The sequence below is a fragment of the Saccopteryx leptura genome, chromosome 3 (assembly GCF_036850995.1).
Source record: "Saccopteryx leptura isolate mSacLep1 chromosome 3, mSacLep1_pri_phased_curated, whole genome shotgun sequence".
In the NCBI taxonomy this organism is placed as follows: domain Eukaryota; kingdom Metazoa; phylum Chordata; class Mammalia; order Chiroptera; family Emballonuridae; genus Saccopteryx; species Saccopteryx leptura.
In genome coordinates, this window is record NC_089505.1 from 286,960,036 (window position 1) to 286,980,768 (window position 20,733).

The 20,733-nt window shown below is 51.2% G+C and overlaps 1 protein-coding gene across 1 annotated transcript in view; it reads right to left on the bottom strand.

Moving 5' to 3' along the window:
* Positions 1 to 20,733, bottom strand: part of PLB1 (phospholipase B1) — a 122,868-nt gene that overhangs the window by 19,634 nt on the left and 82,501 nt on the right. Inside the window, exons 35-49 of the mRNA XM_066378622.1 lie at positions 20,416 to 20,524; positions 18,982 to 19,033; positions 18,512 to 18,592; positions 17,106 to 17,171; positions 16,247 to 16,347; positions 15,192 to 15,273; positions 14,448 to 14,552; positions 12,931 to 13,026; positions 12,322 to 12,393; positions 6,032 to 6,097; positions 3,552 to 3,612; positions 2,579 to 2,637; positions 1,365 to 1,432; positions 1,105 to 1,148; positions 788 to 887 (exon numbers count right to left, since the gene is read on the bottom strand). Of these exons, the coding sequence (XP_066234719.1) occupies positions 788 to 887; positions 1,105 to 1,148; positions 1,365 to 1,432; positions 2,579 to 2,637; positions 3,552 to 3,612; positions 6,032 to 6,097; positions 12,322 to 12,393; positions 12,931 to 13,026; positions 14,448 to 14,552; positions 15,192 to 15,273; positions 16,247 to 16,347; positions 17,106 to 17,171; positions 18,512 to 18,592; positions 18,982 to 19,033; positions 20,416 to 20,524 (1,162 nt within the window). The remainder of the gene's footprint in view (positions 1 to 787; positions 888 to 1,104; positions 1,149 to 1,364; positions 1,433 to 2,578; positions 2,638 to 3,551; positions 3,613 to 6,031; positions 6,098 to 12,321; positions 12,394 to 12,930; positions 13,027 to 14,447; positions 14,553 to 15,191; positions 15,274 to 16,246; positions 16,348 to 17,105; positions 17,172 to 18,511; positions 18,593 to 18,981; positions 19,034 to 20,415; positions 20,525 to 20,733) is intronic.

Genomic DNA, 20,733 nt, shown 5'->3' on the forward strand with positions numbered 1-20,733 from the left:
GAGGCTCAAACTGAGCGCCTCACAGGGTCTGAAAGGAACGCTCCCTGTAAACAGACTGAGTCAAGACAGTGTCGTTTCCTTGGTGATCTGAGTGCAGCAATCCTGCTACAAAGCAAATACCCAGCACGCTCTGTGCAGGAAAATCAATGAACTCCATCAGGCATTTCAGCTTTAATTATCCAGGTTGTTATCAACAACAGAAATATGAGTGAAAACAAACAACTACCACGCTGTTCTGGGCTGAACATCTAACTCCCTGATGTCAAAATAATAGCTTTTCCAGAACTGAGCACTGGAGATTCCGAGGTAAGGTGGAGGAGGAAAGGTGGCCATCCGTGGGGCCACACGCTGAGTTCCTGAGCTGCTGAGAAGGGCCCTGAGTGTGTGACCTGAACCTCTGCTGGGCAGCAAGGTCCGCAGGAGTGAGCAGGACAGCACCTCGGGAGGTGTGCTTCCTCCCGCTGCCCCGAGAGGCAGCGATCGTGGGCAGGACAAAGGCCCTGCGTCAGCCTGGTCTGATCCCGGCTCCTCTGATACCTCTCTCTGATAAGCTTGGACCACTTGGTGTCCTCATGCTAGTACCCATCTTGAAGGGTGTGAGGGTTACATGGGATCATTCCTGTGAGGGGCCAGCTCAAGGCCAGGCACAGATGTGCTCCACGTGTGGCAGCGGCTCTGGTTCATCTGGGGACAGGCTCCCAGACACCGCCCTCCTCCCCTCTCCCACTTGCCACTGTGGTCCCCCAGGCTGCCCTCCTCTCTCCCACCTGCACCCACGTCCACTCACCGAGCTCTGGCCCCTTCCGCAGCTACGTTCAGTCCTGCCATCTCCTCCTGGGTGCCGGTGGAGAAGCCAAGGATCTGAGGATTGAACTTCTTCAGGATGTCTTGTAGGGGGAGAAAGCAGACAGCACAGATGAGTGGGAGATAGATGTGCAATGTTGGGGCACAGGTGGGGGGCAGGACCGTTTGGGGTCTTTTCAGGGGCTGGCTGACTTCCTTCCTTGCAGATAACCTTTTCTGCCAGTGCTCAGGGGGAAGGCCTTGGCTCAGTGCGGGGCTGTTGTGGCCATAGTGATGGTGCGTCTTCATGTTGCTACTTACTGGGCAGTGTGGTGTGGGTCTCCAAGGCCCCATCTCCTCCAATGCTGGGGAAGAGAAACACATGTGGTCAAACCCCCCTAACCTGCCATTCCATATTTCTGAGCCAGAACCACCCTTAGGACTAATACGAGCATCAGGGCCTCTCTCTCCCCCTCAGTGCAGGCCACGGAACCTGGCCTTGTCTCTGGAGGCTGGCAGGGGAAATCCTCATGTCCTTTGGGGAGTGTCATCAAAAGAAAACAAGTAGAGAACATCCTCACCTCCAGGAGAGTCCCCGCCAGGACACGAGCAGGTCACTGGCGTTGCTGGGGCGGGCTCCCACGGCTGTCTGTGAAAGACGGAGAAGCAAGGCTGCAGACCAGGGCTGGGCCCGGCGCAGGCTGAGGGCACTAGGAAAGGCCCTGGTGTCCTTGTGTAGCAGCCGGGACCTGCGTTCACCTTTTCTGAAACTGGTACCAGCTTTTCTCCAGGCCACTTAATCTCTGAGTTGTCCTGACTCGCCAATCCTCCACACACAGTCCGTAACCAAGTCCTACGGGAACCCAAATTCTTCCTTCCCAGCTTCCATAGCTCCCATCTCTTTCTTTCTGCTCTCTTTGCCATATTCCAAGGTGAGACTGCATATTCCTGCCACAGACAGCACTGACCTCCTACCAGATCCCACCGTCTCCAGTGCCTGAGCCCTTCTCACCAGACTGTCCGCCTGCCCTTCTGAGCACACCATTTCTTCACATTTCCCCTTAACTCTGAACTGTCCATGGGTTTCCCTTACTCTCAGCTAAATCCCTTTACCAACTTTCTGAGTTCACCATAATATGGTTTCCGCTTTCCTTCCTGCGTTCACCCACTCCTTTCCTGTCCACACAAAACTCCAGGTCTAAGCAAATTGATCTGATACAGGGAGGGCCTTGAACTACCCCACTTCATTACCACCCACTCCACCCCCTCTAGGAATGCTGAACTTCACCCTGTCTAGCCTGAAATGTCAAATTCATTCTCTGTGACCTTTGTCAGTTTCCCCTTCTTCTGTGAAGCTTTCTTGAAATGCCTTATCTTAAAAGAGAGAGAGAGACATTCCTCTTTGAATGCATATTTAAATAGGGTGAGGGGACACTGGGCAAGGTGTGGGTGAGACCCACCGCTCTATGGGTCAGGGGGATGGGGGTGAGCTTCCTGATAAAGGCAAGCAGACTTGGATGAGGACCATGACGCAGAGATGACACGCTTGGGGACAGTGGGGGAGGGGGACAGATGGCTTCTGCCTGGGGACGGAGGTGGTGGCTGAGCAGGACTGTGGGAGGGCGGCGGGCAGGGCATTCCAGATTGCCTGGTGATGCCGCGTGGCTGCCTGGCTGTGATACAGCGCCTGACACAGGTAGGTTCTCGGTGTCGGCTAAATGCAGAGCCAGCACAGTGGAAGAGCCACTTTTACACAGGGCTTGGCTGGGGCCGCCCGTCGCAGCTCAGTACTCACCGTCAGAGAGTCACCCAGGGCGGCCACCACTTTGATGTCTGCTGGTCGGAGCTCATGGACTAGGATAGACAGGCAACAGGATGGAGGGTCAGGGGAGGTCTTTCTTTTAAAGCATAAACTTGACTAGAAGTCTGAGATTCTGCTATGGTCCCACAGGTCCCCATTACACTTATTTCCAACCTAGGGCTTTGGCACCTTTGTCTCTTAACATCCATTTAGAACAGTGGTGGTCAACCTGGTCCCTACCGCCCACTAGGGGGCGCTCCAGCTTTCATGGTGGGTGGTCGCGGAGCAACCAATGTATAAATAAGAAGATAGATTTAACTATAGTAAGTTGTTTTATAAAGATTTATTCTGCCAAACAGTGAAAATCTGACATAAAGTACTTGGTAAGTAATTATTATTCTATGCTTTAACTTGCTGTAATTCTGCTTTATAAATTTTATAAAGTAAAGTTACTTCCCTACTTTATATATCACCATTACTGTGGAACCGGTGGGCGGTTAGAGAATTTTACTACTAACAGAGACACAGAAGTGGGTGGTAGGTATAAAAAGGTTGACTACCCCTGGGTTAGAGCAACAAGGCCCTGGCGGTACTGGTCTTGGCGGCTATGGTCCATCCTGAGAGGTACCCAGTTCACACTGGAGTGGTCCAGGAAGGTTTCAGCAGTGGGGTCATGAGCATAGGCAGAGAGGACCCCAATCCCTGACTGTCCCTATCTCACCAGCAGAGAGGCCTGAGGGACTGCCACTGAGACTAAGTGGACCTGAGAAGTGTGGTCTGAGGAGAGGCCTGAGAGCCCAGTTGGGGTTGCAGGCCAGATTTTGTGGGTTGCATTCAGATATTGGTCTGCATTGCGTGGGAATCAGCAAGGTCTGTTCAAGGGTCCCAGGTGTGCTTGTAGGGTCTCCCACCAGCCAGACACTCAGCAAGTCTCTTAACTGAAGTGGGGAATGATGTTTTCACTCACCCGAGCTGGGAACACTGTTGGAAGGATTCCACTCCATACACAGGAAGTCACTGCCCCAGTTCTAAATCAGCAGGAGGAAAGACACAACGCCCAATGCTCATTGTGTAGGGGAAGTTAATTTCAGCCCCAAAACTAGGGAAGTAACTTTTGGTGGAGGCTAGAACTACGTCACTGTGGGGGATCATGTGAAGGTAAGACCTGTTAGTTGTACATGGACTGCGAGGGAAATTAGAGAGGAGAAAATGGGTGTCTGCCTATCCCTATGCACAAGACACATGATCATGGGCACACACAGGCACACTCACACACTCTCACCCATCTGCATCATCTACACTCTTAAATGGAGCCAGCAGTCCTACCAAAGCAGGGGAGGAGCAGTACAGCCATGCTATAGGCGGTCTCTCAGAAGAACACAGATTTGGATGCCTCAGAAGAGATTGCAGATGGGTGCTGGTACTGTTGTTTAACACTAAGCTAATGGACACTAATTACAATGCTAGCGCTGAAACAATAATTAGTTAGAATATTTTTAGGAAAAGAACATGAAATTTTTATAATTGTAAAGTTCCTGGTTTCTGCATATTTTTTCTATATGTGTGTATATCTTTTTGAATATTTAACTTAATAGCCAACCAATTCCTATTCCTTATACATGTAAATTCCTTCATCTCTAAGATAAAAAATATCTTTTCCGGGTGCTGGGGAAAAGGTTGGAGTGGGAAGCAGAGGGCACAGAAATGATCAGTGACAGCAAGCTGGGAGAGAAATAGAATCGTTTTGCTGAAGTTCCAAACACCTACATGTCCCCAAGATGGCCTGAGGGACAAGCCCCAGTGCTGAGCGCCAAGCAGGGCTCCACAAACAGGCCCTGGCTGGTTGGCTGGTCGGCTGATTGTCGGCAAAGGCTTTGGAAGCTCATCTCATCTGTTTTAATCAGATGATGATGAAGACAAGCCTTGTTAAAACACTTCTTTCAGAAGGGAGCAAAAATGAAACTACTTTTAAGTGTTATTTGCTTAATTTGATATAATTTAGTTTATTCCAGGGAATTGCTCCATTCATCACACTGATGGATTCCTTCTTCTGTGTGGATGTTCTACTGAAATCAAGAATGTGCTTGTGTACTGATGATAGATATTGGGGGAAATGTAATTAATAAAACGTTCTCTAGCCTGGCCTATGGACAGAGCGCAGTGGATAGAGCATTGACCTGGGACACTGATGTTTGAAACCCTGAGCTTGCCCAGTCAAGGCACATACGACAAGCAGGCAATGAACAACTAAAGTGAAGCAACTATGAGTTGATACTTCTCACTCCCTACCCCCTCTGTAAAATCAATAAGTAAAATCTTAAATAAAAAAAAAGTTCTATAGCTGTGAGTACTTTAGAACCATCTCAGCCAGCTGGTGAGCCAGAGACAAGCAGGTGCCGTGCAGATGAACAGACACAGGCTGGAGTATGAGCATGCTCGTCTGTCACAGGGGAGAACCACACCCTGCAGGGTGCCCAAATACCCTGGGGGTCCTATTAAATGCAGATTCTGATTCAGTAGGACTGGAGTGCTTCCCAGGACTGTGCCTTTCTAACAAGTTCTCAGGTAATGTCGATGTTGCTTGTCTGTGGCTAAAACAGCAAGGTATTTAAAAAAACAAAACAAAACCCTTTCTAGGCATGAATTTCTAACTCTTCTAGCAGCAAAGCAACACATAAGATGTAAGACACATAAGATGGTAAGATCCAAGAGGGCAGGCCCAGACCCACCTGGCTCACCATAAATACCCAGCACATATGCCTGCTTCATTTAGGCATCTAATAAATAAATGTTAAATAAATAAAAGCCTGATTGACAAGACACAGCTGACAGTTTGATTATAATGTGTTTGTTTGATGGGCTTGCCTGGGACAAGCCTCCGTTGGGTTAACGTGAGCCTGAAAGAATCCAGAGAGGCTGGGTGGTTGGCATTACCTCAGCCATAAAGCTGTCATGGCTGGGACCCCACAACTGAGAACCTAACAGCTCTCCAAGAATTTCCTATAGATTAGGCTCAATGCTTTAGCTAGCTTGTAAAAGGTCCTTTTTCGATCAGTCCATTACCCACACTACTCAAGGAGATCTCTTTAAAAGATGAACTAGATTGCCACCCTTTCCTAAAACCTCCAATGGCTTCCCCCCCCCCCCAGTTCATCCCTTCTTGAGAAGCTGAGTTGCCTAATCAGAAATTATGTTCATACAAAGCTCAAAGAAAACTGATCCATGGGCATTTTCTCTAGTTTGTTCACATCAGGTAAGCATTTGTGAACATGCTAGGACAATCCTGGAACTTTGTGATTCAGGTGATTTTTATTTACACATTTCAATTTCCAGTATGTAAGAAGGATACATTTCTGCTACAGCTAACACTCAAACTGCATCACACCGAGTCGCTGGCAGGTGGACACGGTGCGTCCCTGAGAGAGGCAGACATGCATCAGGAGTTACCTCAACAGCTGGCTGGGTGGGGTATGTGTAGTTACTGTTCCGGAAGGTTCTCAGGAAAGGCTCATGCTAAGACAGAAAAGAAACCACAGGGAGAGGTTACCTGACAATATCGAAGGTCACTTGGGAAATACAAGAACTAATTATCCTGTCCTCTAGATTTATTGAACATGAATTTTTAGCGTTCAAATAGAAAGAACTGTATAAACACAATTTTGTTCACTCCCTAGAGGGTTTTACATATCATCTTTGGCAAGGGACACACCATGACAGTTTCCACGAATGTTTTATTCAGGGTTCTATGCTTCCATTTCCACCCTAGCAACTGAACATCTTCCTGGGCATCACAATGATCTGTTTTCTTTCCTTGATAATTTCTCTGGCAAGAGATACACGTTATAGCAATTTTTTTCTTTTCTAAAAAGTTTTATGATTATCAGCTTATTTTTAATATCTTCTTTCCGCCTCCCTTGAACTATGTGTCTTACCCCCTTCAGGTTGATTTCATAAAAATATATGAATATATGAATATATATAACCGGTAATGCCTTTTCCCATGAGCATCCTCTTCATGGCCTACTCACTAATCCAGTTCAAGGTCGGTTCTCACACAAGCCCAGTCAAGAATCCAAGTCCACTCAGCTGCAGGTGACGGGTTAGTAAAGAAGGATGAACGAAGGCAAAGGAGAAACAACGGGAAAGCAAAGGAACGAGAACATGTAAAAACGATGGTAAAGCAAGACCCAGTTAGTGAGACCGAGATCAGAGACACCAGTGGGCTCTGGGCTGTCAACCCTTTCACGTGATGTGCTCAGTGGGCTACGATGGCCATCATCTGAAAATTTAGGAATAAAAAGAAGAAAGAACCAGAATGTTGGAGAAGAGGTCACTGGAGATCAGGTCCAGGGGTTGAAACAGAACTGTTCATGAGCTGAACTCGTCCAGGAGATGTTTCAGTTCTGCTTTATTTTTGCCGGAATGGCATTAACAGAGGAGGAGGCAAGGGAGGGAGAGCGTCTGAATGGTTTCAGGGGAAACACGCTCTCTTCAGTCCCGGCCCTGTCCTCCCTCCTGTCACATGCCTGATCCATTCACACCACTGCGTTCCTGCCTGGCATCAGGTCTGAGTTCACAGCCCCTGAAAACCCGCATCTTAAAGACGGGGAGCAACGGAGGCCCAGAGCGAGGAGGGGCCCTGCTCCCAGGAGAGAGCAAGTAGTGAGTGAGAACAGCACCTGGCCAGCTCCATTCCTCACACTGATGCAGGCCTGTGTCGTCAGAGAGGAAGAGGGACAGAGGGACTCAGCAGTCACCTGGGAGGACCAAATCTGCACGTGCAAACTCCCAGCCCCCAGCACGCCCTGGTTCCCTCAGCACTGCACACGTCTCTCCTTCCGAGTCTCAGCGTCCCTGGCGGACGCATGGGAGTACTCAGGGCCAAGGGCAGGAAGTGTGCTCAGGACTGGCTGCAACAGTGAATGACGAAAGAGGCCTTACAATGTCGTGCCATCATGGCTAACTCGGCTTGTCTCCAGCTAATGTTATTTAGTGTCCCCCCTAAGCATTCACATCACATGAGGGCAATCTGGGGGTACTCTATACATAACTGACCCTCAGTTGCTGAGCCCCGTTGTGTTCAGAGCACTGTTCTGTGCTAGGATGAGGGGAGGATACAAGAGGCCTACAAGCCAGCCAGGCAGAGCATGAGGAGCTGCGAGGCGGCAGTGGAACATCACAGAACAGTGTGGCCGTAAACGAATGACTGGTAAGGAATGGCGGTAAGATCTGGGGATGTGTGGTTCTCCAAGACCAGGCTCAGGGGGAGGTGGGCTGCTAATTAATATTCTCCCCCCACTTCAAGGGGGCCCTGACTGGGCCCAGGATCTGGGGGTTGGAGCTAGTCCCAGAGTGGCCAGCACAGGATAAAACAAGAGGGCAGAGATGCACCCTGCCCGGCTGGATGTGTTAAGAGTCAAACTGGGCAGACTCTCTGATCACATGACCCAGAGTTGGGGGTCGGGCCAGAGAGGGGAGACTGAGTCAAAGGTATCAGAGGTCAGGGAGACACTGGGATTCAGCCGGGAGTGAGGCCAGAGCAGCAATAATCAGAACAGGTCCAGGGCAGTGGCAGACAAGTGGCCTGGGCTGCCCCAGGCTTGTTTTATTGACCATGGGCCACATGGTGTGTGCATGAGTCAGTGTGGTTTAAAGGCTGGGGTGGAGCAGATCATGTGGAGGGAGGGATTCCATCATTCAGACTGACTGGCTCTCTCAGACTCCATAACACCAGTGAGTAGAAAGTAAAGCCCATTAAATGCCAGCACAAGGATGTCTGGGCAAAGATGGTGTGGCCCGCCTGGGGTGGGGGCAGAGCCAGGACAGCACCTGATGTGAGTCAGCAACGTGAGTCAGAGGCTTTGGGAAAAAGTCATGTTCATCTTGGCTGTGTCACTAGCATTTAAAGTTCCACAGTGAAGGAGTGGTGGTGTTTTTTTATTGTTGTTGTTGTTTTTTTCTGTTCTGTGCTGCTCAGACCAAACCAGTGGGTACAGGCAGGTCTGGGCACCTGCCTGAAGAGGGGTCATGTTCCAAGGAGACATACCTACCACGTGAGACAGGGTTTGGAAGGCTTGTCTATGATAAAGGGTTGGGGGAACTGAGGAGAAGACTCGGGAGGGTGGCAGAGGTGGAGGTGGAGGTGGTGAGAGGGAAGAGGACACACAGGCCACGACTCTGACATTCCACTCCATTCCTCATGTGCTGGTTCATGACCTGCCAGGCTAACTTCACAACCTGTTAATGGTACCACATGGCAGTTTGAAAGCACTGCCTTAAGAGCACAGATGTTTCAGTAGAGGCCATGGTGATGCCTTGGGAGGAATGTGGTAGAACAATTCATTTATTCTACGAGAATTACATCAATAGGACTCTGAGGTCCTCCGCACTAAGATCCTAAGCTTATATACTTCGTGATGGAAAGGTAGGACCGGATAACCTTTAACAGGCAGAGTGCTGAGAATCAGAACAGGGGTGGTGGTGGTGGGAATGGGGAGCAGGGGCCAGCCAGAGGGGCACTCGGGAGAATCCCATCAGGCAGGCCTGTGGGATGGTGGAAATCACAATACTGACAGCAGTGGGAGAGTCCTAAGCATCAGACTTTGTGGGAAGACATATTTAGTTCCTATGGACACTCCATACTCAAAATTATTTTTTGAAGGAAAGTTAAGTTTGAAGTGATGGTGAGGTCAGGGCAGGATTAGGAGATTTAGAAGTCCAAAGCATTCAAAAGATAATAGCGTCCCCTGTATGTAACTCAAAATAGAAACACCACTAAATAATCTGTATAAGGGAATCCAACAAACCTCTGTTCTTTCCAAAATAAAAGATAGGATGTAACATCACTTGAAATTACTTCAGTTTCTCTCTTTCTCTACCTGTTTCTTCCTCCTTCTTTGCATCTCTCTTTGGTTTCCCTGCTTGGTTGATACCCTGACCATTCCTGTAAGCTGCCATCTGGGAAACCTTACATTATATAGGGCAGTGGTCCCCAACCTTTTTTGGGCCACAGACCGGTTTAATGTCAGAAAATATTTTCACAGACCGGCCTTTAGGATGAGATGGATAAATGTATCACATGACCGAGACAAGCGTCAAGAGTGAGTCTTAGACGGCTATAACAGAGGAAAGGGAATTTGGTCATTTTTTAAAAATAAAACATCGTTCAGACTTAAATATAAATAAAGCGGAAATAATGTAAGTTATTTATTCTTTCTCTGTGGACCGGTACCAAATGGCCCACGGACCGGTACCGGTCCGCGGCCCGGGGGGTTGGGGACCACTGATATAGGGCATTCAAGGGGAAAACAGATCTTAAGGGTTAGAAATATGAGGTGAGTTTGAGAAAGAAATAAGAAATGAAACACAGATTGGGGAGTCTCTTGCAAAGAAATTTAACAGGAAACCCTCGCAATGGACAAATCTCAGAGGGAAGGGATGGGAAGAAAGAGAAGAGAGAATAGGGCTGAGATATGGCAGTTGGGGAATGTCCACATTTTCAAGGCTGGAGAGGTAAGGAGGGTCATTAAAAAGAGACAAGAAGGAACAGCAACCAGAAAAACAGACCAAGGAGGGGCTTTTGCATCCAGGAGACTCCTGGAGGAGGGAGTTAAGTTTATCAAACACTTAGAGAGGGAAGATGAGTAAGAGCTTAAAAAGGACTGTACTGGTCTTTCAGCTGCTTTCTCCAATGCCTGCGGAGTCCCTGCCGGCTGCCCTAGGTTAGGGAAGGAGTGGCAGAGAGGAGACGAAGACAGGAAGGGGACCACAGCGACAGTCCACAGAGCGGCTATGCAAAAGTTGGAAATCATTCGTCCAACCTGAAAGTCTATCAGAGATCCATGGAGTGCTGCTAAGTGCCTGGTGCAGCCTGGGCAGAACGCACTTGCAGTTGACTGGGGCGGGGAGTGGGGGAGCAGGGAGGAGGATGAGAAAGCTCCCGAGTGCTTGCATCCATCTCAGCCCCCTCCTCCCCACTGGGTCCTGCCTCTTGCCTCTATCTTTAGACACCACTAGCACTAAAATATGTGCTGCCTGAGCCCTGTCAGCTCACACGGAGATGCCGGTGGACTTTTATATAGCTCCAAGGCACACGGGAGGGAGCAGATGGGACTCGAGGAACACAGAATGCTACATTGCCTGGTATGGTGAAATGGGGCTAGCCAACAGATGGAGCCTTTGGGAATGGACTCTGGGGTTGCCTGGCAACCACTTCTTCTAGGCTGGGCTTCTGTGGTTCCAGGAGGCTGGATCTGCTCTCCTCTGCTGGCCAATGGCCCAGTCAGACTCTGTCCAGGGGGAGGAGCAGAGCCCATTGTGGCTTGCGTGTTGTTGGAACGGCACCCTATCTGGCTCCTTGCCTGGGGCAGAGAGTGACACAGATCACCTTGAGGTCCATGGTGACAGGGTTCTCCCTGACAGTGCCTAGACTCCAGTCTGGTATTTAATGAATGTTTGTGGGGAGGAAGAGCAATGATGGCTCCCTGGAATGTGTTATTACTCTTACTATTTAATGGAAGGTTGAATGGGAATATTGGAGTTTTCCATGACTGATGTTCAGTATGTCAATATGGGTTGTAAAAACAGTGAAATACCTCCAGTATGGTTTATAGCCTGACCCCCACTACAGAGGTTGCCTGACTCCTCCCCTAGGGCCCCTTGGACATGCTCAGGAGTTAGCAATCAAACCGTTTACCCCTGGCCCAGTAGAGTCCCCTTTGCCACAGCCTTTGGCCAGCATCTGACCTTTGGAGGGGAGGCATCCCTGGTGCTCTGGCTGTTACATCACTGGACCACTGCCCTTGCTCCAGGCTCTGGACCCAGCAGCTGAGCCCTCCGCTGCCATTGTCCTCACTTCCGCACCCCTTCTTCCCACCACCTTGTCCTCCTGATGACGCCGATGGTGCACCTGCTAAGCCTGGGCTGCAGACTGGGGTGGGGAAGGTAGCAGACAGGGCACACGGGTCCCCAAAAGCCTGCCACTCTCTCTGGAGCCCTGGCAGATACACGGGGGAGCTGCAGGCCTGGAGGGTGGGAGGCAGTGAAGCAGCCCCCCCAGAAGGGAAACCCAGCCTCCCAGTTTGGGTCAGGCTCTTCTGCTTTTATTGCTGCTGAAGGCTCTTGGGCCACGGCCTTATTTGGTGAAAAAGTCGGAAGACAGGGCCTAGAAGAGGTTGCTGAAGGCAGTGGGAACACGAACCTGCCCCCACCCCTAGGCCTGAAGTCAAGTTGAACAACCACTTACATTTTCCTCCTAAAAAGGAGCTGAGTTCTCACCAAGGCCACTCTGACTTGCCCCTCCTCCACAGAGCTCCAGGGCTGTCCTCCTTGACCCGATCCCTGCGGGAATCTCCCAATTCAGGCTCTGCCACCGCTAAGCACAACTTCTGACCTGCTGGCTTCTCGCTAGGCCTCCACCTGCTGTCTGGCTTTCCCGTCTGCCGCTCATGCCAGTGCTAAAATGAGCCTTCTTGTCATCCTTCCTGCTTCCTGACTCCCCTGCTCAAGAATCCACCCTTCTCACCCTGACCCTCAACCTCTGCTTGGGCCCAGGCCTCCTCTCCCCCTACCCCTTTCATTCCCAAAGAAATAAGTGCTTCTCCCCTTTCCATTCTCATTGACTTCCCTCCATCCTCCGAAGTCCATCTGCTTCCAGGTCAGGGGCAAGATGGGCAAGGAGGAAGCTGTGGAGGAGGGGGAGGGGGGAGGGAGGTCAGGAATGAGCAGGTCCTTATTACCTGAGTGGGGCAGGAGAGGGGTATATCTGCTCTCAGGTCCAGGGTATCCGTTTTCCTTCCTAGTGGTTCGAGCTGATTGGGAAAGAAAAAGAGAGACACAGGTGTACTCCTTTGTTTCTATGAACGTGAACATATCTGGGCAGCATCCTGCAGTGGGAAGTCTCCTAACTCAGTTTCAGAGGCTTTGGCTCCATTTCTGGCTCTGCCAGTTGCCAGCTGTGGGATCCCGGGCGAGTCTCTTAGCTTCTCGAGGATTTAGCTTCCTCATAAACTTATGATAGAGCAGGGCTGTTGAGAAGCTTCAATGGGGAACATGGCTTAAACCACCCGGCGCAGTTGCTGGCACATAGAACATGCTGAATACGCGAGGGTCCTGCCTTGCATTCATGTGAAGAGTCCCTCATCAGAGTTCAAAGCACAGAGGGGAGCGTGTGGTTAGCCCTGGGATCTTAAGGACTCTGGGTTTTCAATTCTATAGATGTCTACAGATGTGCCAGGCATGGCTCCTCTGTACCTTGCTGGCAAAGGGGGACCAATGACAAACTCAATCCTATGGGGCTGGTGCTTTGCTCTAGTCTAGAACCAGGGGCACCCCACTTTTTTTTTTACCATATTGGCCCAAAGGGCCTTGGAGAGCTGGGAGTGGAATTTCTGACTTGGGTGGATGCAGTCTGGGGCAAAGAAAGACGTATCCGGGCGCCCGTCCTGTAGGGGAGAAATAGACTTCCTCAAGGTCCTGGTGGTGCAGAGGGTGGAGTGGGATCCACAGCTGATGGGCCTGAACCTGGGGTGGACCTCCCACCACCCTCCTCCCCGGGGGTGCTCTGAGCCCTTGGACTTCTCCAGGCCTGCTTACTTCCAGAGGGGGAGCAGAGCAAGGCCACAGATCAGTAGCCTTGGGTGACCCCAAACCCCCATCCTCCTTCCTGGTCCCATAATTTCTATTATTTAATAATAATAATAATAATAATAAAAGTGCCATATTTGTTTTTAGGCATGTTGGTGTGATGCTCTAGCCCAGGGGTCCCCAAACTACGGCCCGCGGGCCGCATGCGGCCCCCTGAGGCCATTTATCCGGCCCCTGCCGCACTTCTGGAAGGGGCACCTCTTTCATTCGTGGTCAGTGAGAGGAGCATAGTTCCCACTGAAATACTGGTCAGTTTGTTGATTTAAATTTACTTGTTCTTTATTTTAAATATTGTATTTGTTCTCGTTTTATTTTTTTACTTTAAAATAAGATATGTGCAGTGTGCATAAGGATTTGTTCATAGTTTTTTTTTATAGTCCGGCCCTCCAACGGTCTGAGGGACAGTGAACTGGCCCCCTGTGTAAAAAGTTTGGGGACCCCTGCTATATAGCCCATGCCATGGTTCAGGGAATAGATCTCGAAGTAGAAAATCTACTTTCCAGCCACTGGCCAGGTGGTCCCAGTGGTCTTAGTGGGGAGAACGGGGCCGAGCCTCGGGGCAGCCCTGGGCAAAGCCAATACAAGGCAGCGTGCCACCCTCCTCTTTCCTGAGGCACTCAGGGGTGCTCGAAGCTCCCTCCAGTTAGGTGGGGCCCTTAAGATGGAAGTGCAGGTGGACAGAACCAAGTCCCCACCCTGGTCCACTCATAGAGCTCGCTCTTCTGCTCAGTGTAGGCGGGCCGGTCAGACGCAGAGCACAGCAGGGGTGGAAACTGACTACCCAGAACCCTCCTATATGACTGCAGTGTCATGGGCATGTGGCAGGAAGTGAATGCTCTGGAGCTGGACATGGTCAAGCCTTGTCTCTCTGTCCCATATCTCCTTATGATTTTAGGAAGGCTACTTGGCACCTCTGATCCTCTGCTCTATGGAGATGATAAAAGTCACCTTGAAAAGGTGTGGAGACTTTATGTGTGGCGATCACAGTGCCTGACACATAGTAGATGCTCAGTAAAGTGGAGGCTGCTCTGCCATATCAGGCTGCCACTAGGAACGCAGCTCAGATGTTCAAGGAGGCCCCACCCACCAGACCAGCACCTGGAGAGCTGCCTGCCTCTCTCCCGTTTTATTCACACTCTCAAGGAAGTATGTGGCATTTCTGCTCTGAATTTCCTCTTCTCTCCAGGAGCCCCAGCAGGGAGGGCAGGGGCACACATACCTCCAGGATGGGCAGCCGGATGTCGTGGAAGAAGGGCTGCAGTACCACAGAGAAGTCCTCCCGCGTGTCATAGCGGCCTGACTCCACCAGCTCACGCATGCTGCTCTGGGGACACACCCATGGGTGCCTTCAGCATAGGCCCTCGGTGGGCCCAGAACCCAGTGGGGCAAGGGTGGCAGTGGTGGGCAGAGTCCCCGTCTCCCTGGTGAGTGGGGGAAGGGTGCTGGCTCAGCCCTTCCCTCAAGCGTGCAAAGACACTCGCACTCGATTGCAAAGCTCTTTCCAGAGAATTAGAAACGGGTTGGGTCACCTTTTTGTTTTGCTCTTGAGTGAACTGTAAGCTCTGTAGGGCCAGGCAGGAAGTCCCACAGGGAATAAAACCTGGGAAGAGTCTCCAGAAGGGGCAGGGGGGGGGGGTGGACAGCTGTGCCCCAGGGTGCAGGGGAGGGGAAGGGGTTCCACGGGGCATCCAAGGCTAATTTCCTCCTCAGGCAAAGCATTGGGGTTAAGCCACCCTGGCAGCTGAGCCATGGGGGCTTTGCCACCTACATCCCTTTGTAATAACTTCAACAGGGGACCCGAGACACCTCAGCCAGGTGGGGGAGAAGAAGGGGCCTAGATGGCGAAGCCCCCCTCCAAACCCTGAACAGTTCTTCCCTCCACTGCGTGTCTGCCCTAAGGGGCTCGGGGCTGGCGTGTCCACTGAGTGGGGAGAGCCCTGGACCGTGCCCTTCGTGGTCTCACCTGGTAGGCTCTGGTGAGGGCCTCCAGCCTGGCCAGCTCTTGGGAGCTCTCCCGAGGGGTCAGGACGCAGTTACAGAAAACACTGTACAAGGAGAGGGAGGCAGGAGACCCCAGAGGGCTGGTCAGGGCTGGTTCTGCTGCACGGGGCCGCTCACTCGGGCCTGGGCGTAGGAGCATGTGCCATGAGACATACTCAGGGGCGGATTCAGGCCTGACATGGACGCTGGATAAGTTCCCAAGGGTTCATGCAGGGGCACCCTCTCATATTAACAGAGTACAAGTAGTGGACAGCAGGCACTGGGCCTGAAGCAAATTATGCTGAAACGATGAATTTAGGCAATGCAAATGCGATGTTTAATTTTTTAAAAAATAAAATAAAAATACATCCTCTGGAATTGGAGCTGGTATTTGGGAGCCTCCAATGCTCACGACCTCTGACACCTCCTTAGTGGACACTAATGCCTCATTTTGTCTTTTATTTTGTTATGAATTATTTCCTACCCAGAAAATACACTTAATGTTAAAAGAGATGTTATCTCTGAAGTACTCAGGACAGTGCCTGGCTCACCGTGAGTTCTGTGAAAGTATTTGTTAAATAAATACACATATATATAAGGTACGAAGAATAATAAAACATACCCACGTGCCTCTTGTCTTGCCCAGTTTCAGAAACAAAACCCTCCCAATTTGAAGTCCCCGCCCTAATTCACCTCTTCTGCTAAAGGTGACTAGATTGTGTGGCTTCCTCACTCTGCTTCAGGGTGACCATTTCATGCTGTCCCTACAGGCCAGCAAGCTGTCTCTCAAGCACTAGCCTTTGCCTCGGCCCGGGCCCCTCTGCCTGAGCTCCCCCCACCACAGAGGTTCCTGCTGACACCCTGAGGTCGGATGGGGGTGGGCATGGCTCTAACCTCCTAGAAAGGGGTGGTCCTGCCTCTTTGCAGACTTGGGCACATGGACAGACCAAGTCACAAAGACCCCAGGGGAGGTACCACTGCAGGAGCCAGCCCAGGGGCGAACCCTCCCCCAGCCGGGGGCAGCCAGCACCTGCCTACCTGGCTTGCTGCACCGGGCACTTGTCTGGGTTTCCCAGGAAGACCTGCCGCATGACACTGGGGCTCATGAAGTCCACGAGGTTGACCAGGGCTCTGGGCGCCTGAGGGCAAGGCCGAGGTGAGAGGGGGGTTCCGGGGGCTCCTCTCCACAGCTGCCTTAGGCAGAAGTAGGAACAGGCTCGAGGGCCCCTGCAGAACTCCAGCTCCAATGTCCCTGAGTGGAGTTCTGTGGAGGCATCTGCACGGGGCTACCACTGAGGACCCGGCAGGCCGTGCGTCCGCGTGGGCTGCAGTGCAAACGCCACCTCTTGGAATGGGACAATATGGCGGACCCAAGTCTAAATGCTCAGAGTTCAGCCACCAGTTAGTGAACCCAAATCTGCTAGCTTTAAATTTGGTGAGACAGACACCCTGTTTGCCAGGGCATGAGTCCTTGACCATTTCTCTCTAGCCTAGCCTGTACCAACTGCTGAGCAGGCCTGAGACTCAGCCACCCAGAGAACCACCTGGTGGTCAGAGTATACGAGGGGCTTCCCTCTGCCTGGGGTGGGGACAGAGCACACTGCTGGGCACTGGATCAGAGAAGGGCTTGCTTTAGATACACTGTGAGGCCCAGAGTACAGTGCCCAGCCTGGAGCCACTCAATTGCTGCCACCAAGGCATGCCCCAGGCAGTGGTGGGGGGATGATTAGTGTACACAGTGCCTCCCCTTCTTCAAGCCTGAGATGCTGCTGGGCTGATTCCAAATGCAACGAGGCTTCCCTGTGGGTAGGCCTCAACCGCTAAAAAGGGAAGAAGCCTTCACCTTCTTCTCCCCACCCACCTTTACCCCCACCAGGCTTGAGCCGTTACCACCCACCTCTCTATGCAGGATGTCCAAGGCATTGCGGAGACGGTCAAAAAAGTTGGCTGCAGAATAGAAATCCTGGGAAGAGACAGGAGGGACAGGAGGAGCTGGTTAAGAGGAAAGGCCCACGGGGCAGTTGTAGGTCCCCCTCTGGCTCCAGCCCCAAGAACTTGCTCTCCCTCTGGCCTCCCGGGTCACCAGATCATCATTTCAGAATCTGAGGTGAGTGGTTGGCCACTCGCTGTTATCAAAGATGGACCAGCCCTGGCCGGTTGGCTCAGCGGTAGAGCGTCGGCCTAGCGTGCGGAGGACCCGGGTTCGATTCCCGGCCAGGGCACACAGGAGAAGCGCCCATTTGCTTCTCCACCCCTCCGCCGCACTTTCCTCTCTGTCTCTCTCTTCCCCTCCCGCAGCCAAGGCTCCATTGGAGCAAAGATGGCCCGGGCGCTGGGGATGGCTCTGTGGCCTCTGCCCCAGGCGCTAGAGTGGCTCTGGTCGCAATATGGCGACGCCCAGGATGGGCAGAGCATCGCCCCCTGGTGGGCAGAGCGTCGCCCCATGGTGGGCGTGCCGGGTGGATCCCGGTCGGGCGCATGCGGGAGTCTGTCTGACTGTCTCTCCCCGTTTCCAGCTTCAGAAAAATGAAAAAAAAAAAAAAAAAAAAAAAAAAAGATGGACCAGCCAAAACACTGGAACCTTCAGCCAGAGCTTTAGTTCAGGAGCCGAAGGTAGAGAGCAGGGGTCCCCAAACTTTTTACACAGGGGGCCAGTTCACTGTCCCTCAGACCGTTGGAGGGCCGGACTATAAAAAAAACTATGAACAAATCCCTATGCACACTGCATATATCTTATTTTAAAGTAAAAAAACAAAATGGGAACAAATACAATATTTAAAATAAAAAACAAGTAAATTTAAATCAAGAAACTGACCAGTATTTCAATAGGAACTATGGGCCTGCTTTTGGCTAATGAGATGGTCAATGTGCTCCTTTCACTGACCACCAATGAAAGAGGTGCCCCTTCCGGAAGTGCAGCAGGGGCTGGATAAATGGCCTCAGGGGGCCGCATGTGGCCCGTGGGCCGTAGTTTGGGGACCCCTGGTAGAGAGTCCTCTTTCTAACTGCTTGGGGTTTCCAGTTTCTTTCCTTTCTGAATTTTCAGGAATTTTAAGAGAGAGGGGTAGAAGCACCATCAATCAGCACCTGCTACCCCACTACCTGGGACATGGAGGTGGCGGTGGAAAGTCGAAGGTCATGGGGTAGGAAGTGTATGCGTGGATGCAGGTGCATGTATGTGCACGCACACACAGGTGTAGTTGAACAACCCTAGGATTGATTCTTGGGACTGTTCTCAAAGAGGCTCTCCAAGGCCTGCTGGTCAGTCAGGAGCAATGAGCAGGCCCGGCCCACCACCATTACCGAATCCGTGCAGTAGTCACATAAGTCACTGCCTCCAATCAGCACCGTGATGACCTTCCAGTCCTCATGGAAATTTACTCTCTACGCAGAGGGAGGAGAATGCTTGATGATTTCCAGCAAAGAAACAAACAAATAAAAAAACACCAGAGCTCTAGAAAATCCATTCAACCTTCTGAGGCTTCTTTGCCCACTTGAAATAACAGAATCAGAATCTCAGAGCTGAAAGAATTTTTGGCGTTTATTTATAGATCACAGACTCTCAGCATCAGGAAGGACTTTCAAGGTCCTTGTGATCAGCAACAAGCCTCTACTCACGGACACAAACGATCCCCTCCAGAATGTCTCCAGCCAGGGCTACCCACTGCTACTCTAGTGACAGGGGGCTCACTGTTTCACAGCAGACCAATCCGTTTGGGGACTTTTGTGGATTAGAAAATTAACGTTTAAAAGTAACCATAAATCTGTCTCACCTGGTCTTCTCTCATCCTCTGCACCAGAGCCTGAACTTGGCTTGTAAGTGCCCTGAAAAGGAGAGGAAATGAGTTTTATTCAGGAAGAGAGCCTGGATTTTTTCTGCTAAAGGGCTGTACAGGAGGTTTCCATGGTGTTAGCCCCACTGCATGAGCTGGTAGGGACCCTGTGGCTCAGGGGCAAGGAGCTGCTTGCCTGTTCTGGAGAGTTATTTCAACAAATAACCCTTTGAAAGCCAACTAACTGTGTGTTTGTCCTACTGCTATAGTCAAAGGTACGGCCAATTATATTTGTTACTCATAGTCTCTTTCCTAGAACCACATGTGCAAAGTGTCTTTTATGAGTCCATGCTAGGAAACCATTTGTCACCTGTGAAGAACTGGTTTAGTTCCTGAAATTAGATCTATGAAAGTTTTAGCATGCTTCCTCTTTTCACCTTGGCTGCCAGGAAGTTGAGTTTGCTGTTCAGGCACAGAAACTATATAAAAAAAATCACAGCGGCTGTGATTTTTCTCTTAAGGATATGTTAGTTGTGTTATTTTTTATATAAACTTATCTAAATGCCTCTTTTAGAAAGAGATGGAGAATAAATAGACACTGTAATGAGCCCGGGTTTATAATTCCTAGGAGGACTAGATCTCAGGCATCCTGAGCTCCACACTAGTTCAGGACCCTGTTACAGGTCTGGGTGGGATGGATTCACAACACGGTGACCTACTGGGACCCGATGGTGGGTCCATCTGTCCTCAGCTACTTCTATTACCCAGGCTGAGTGAGCAGATATGGGGGCCGTGCTCATCAACCGGAGGGTATGGCCCTGAGCAAGAAGGTGACAGTGTGACAGAGGCTTAGATGACCGGGCTGAAACAAGGGGACCCAGACTGCTGGGACCTCGAGGTGCTGGATGAGGGCTTCCCGGGGAGATGGTCCTGGGAAGCTGAGCCCTTCTGCCTTAGCGGCTTCTGGCTTCTCAGCTGCACTTCCTGTTTGCTCTGCAGTGGGGCTAGGGATAGGACAGGACTTGTTGCCCCAGAGGCCTCTAAGGAAGGAGGTGCTGGCTTGCCCATCTCTTTGTTTGGCATGCCCTGATCTTTTTGGGGAATTGCCACTTGCCAGGCTTTGGAGAGAGTGAATCTCTCTAGCACCATCATGCCATGGTAAGTTTTAAAAATTGGATAAGGCTGGTCAGTTAGTCGAGTGATTAGAACATGCTGCATATGAAAGTAAGGTCAGGAATTCAGCTTTTAGGAGCACAGGATCCCTCCAAGCTGCAGCCTCCATAGCTTAGTCACAGGGGCGGCCAGGGAAGGGAGTAGCCGAGAGGCCCTCAAATCATCACTGCAAAGGGATAAATGTCCCCTTTGCACATGGAGGGCGTAGTAACATCTTAAAGGGGAGTGCCTCCCACGGAGCCCCCTCCCCAAACGCCGTACTCAGCCTTCGCTCCAGGAACAGCCTGGTTGAGGAACGCATTTGTGTCATTGGCGTCACCCGTGCCCAGTGCGTAGCCTGTGAGATGTCTGTTAAACTTCCGAAGGATGTCTGGAAGAAGAAGGGGCACATAGGACACAGAGAGCTTAGGCTGGAAGGCCAGGGGTCTTCTCCAGTCCAGGGTCCCCACGCTGGGCTGCATTTCCAGTCAGGCAGCCCAAGGCGAGGCAGCGGAGGCGTGCCAGCAGGAGCGGGGCCCCTCTGGGCTGACGTGACTTGATGACAAGGTGGCCGAGGCAGCACGAGCCTCTCAGCTTTTT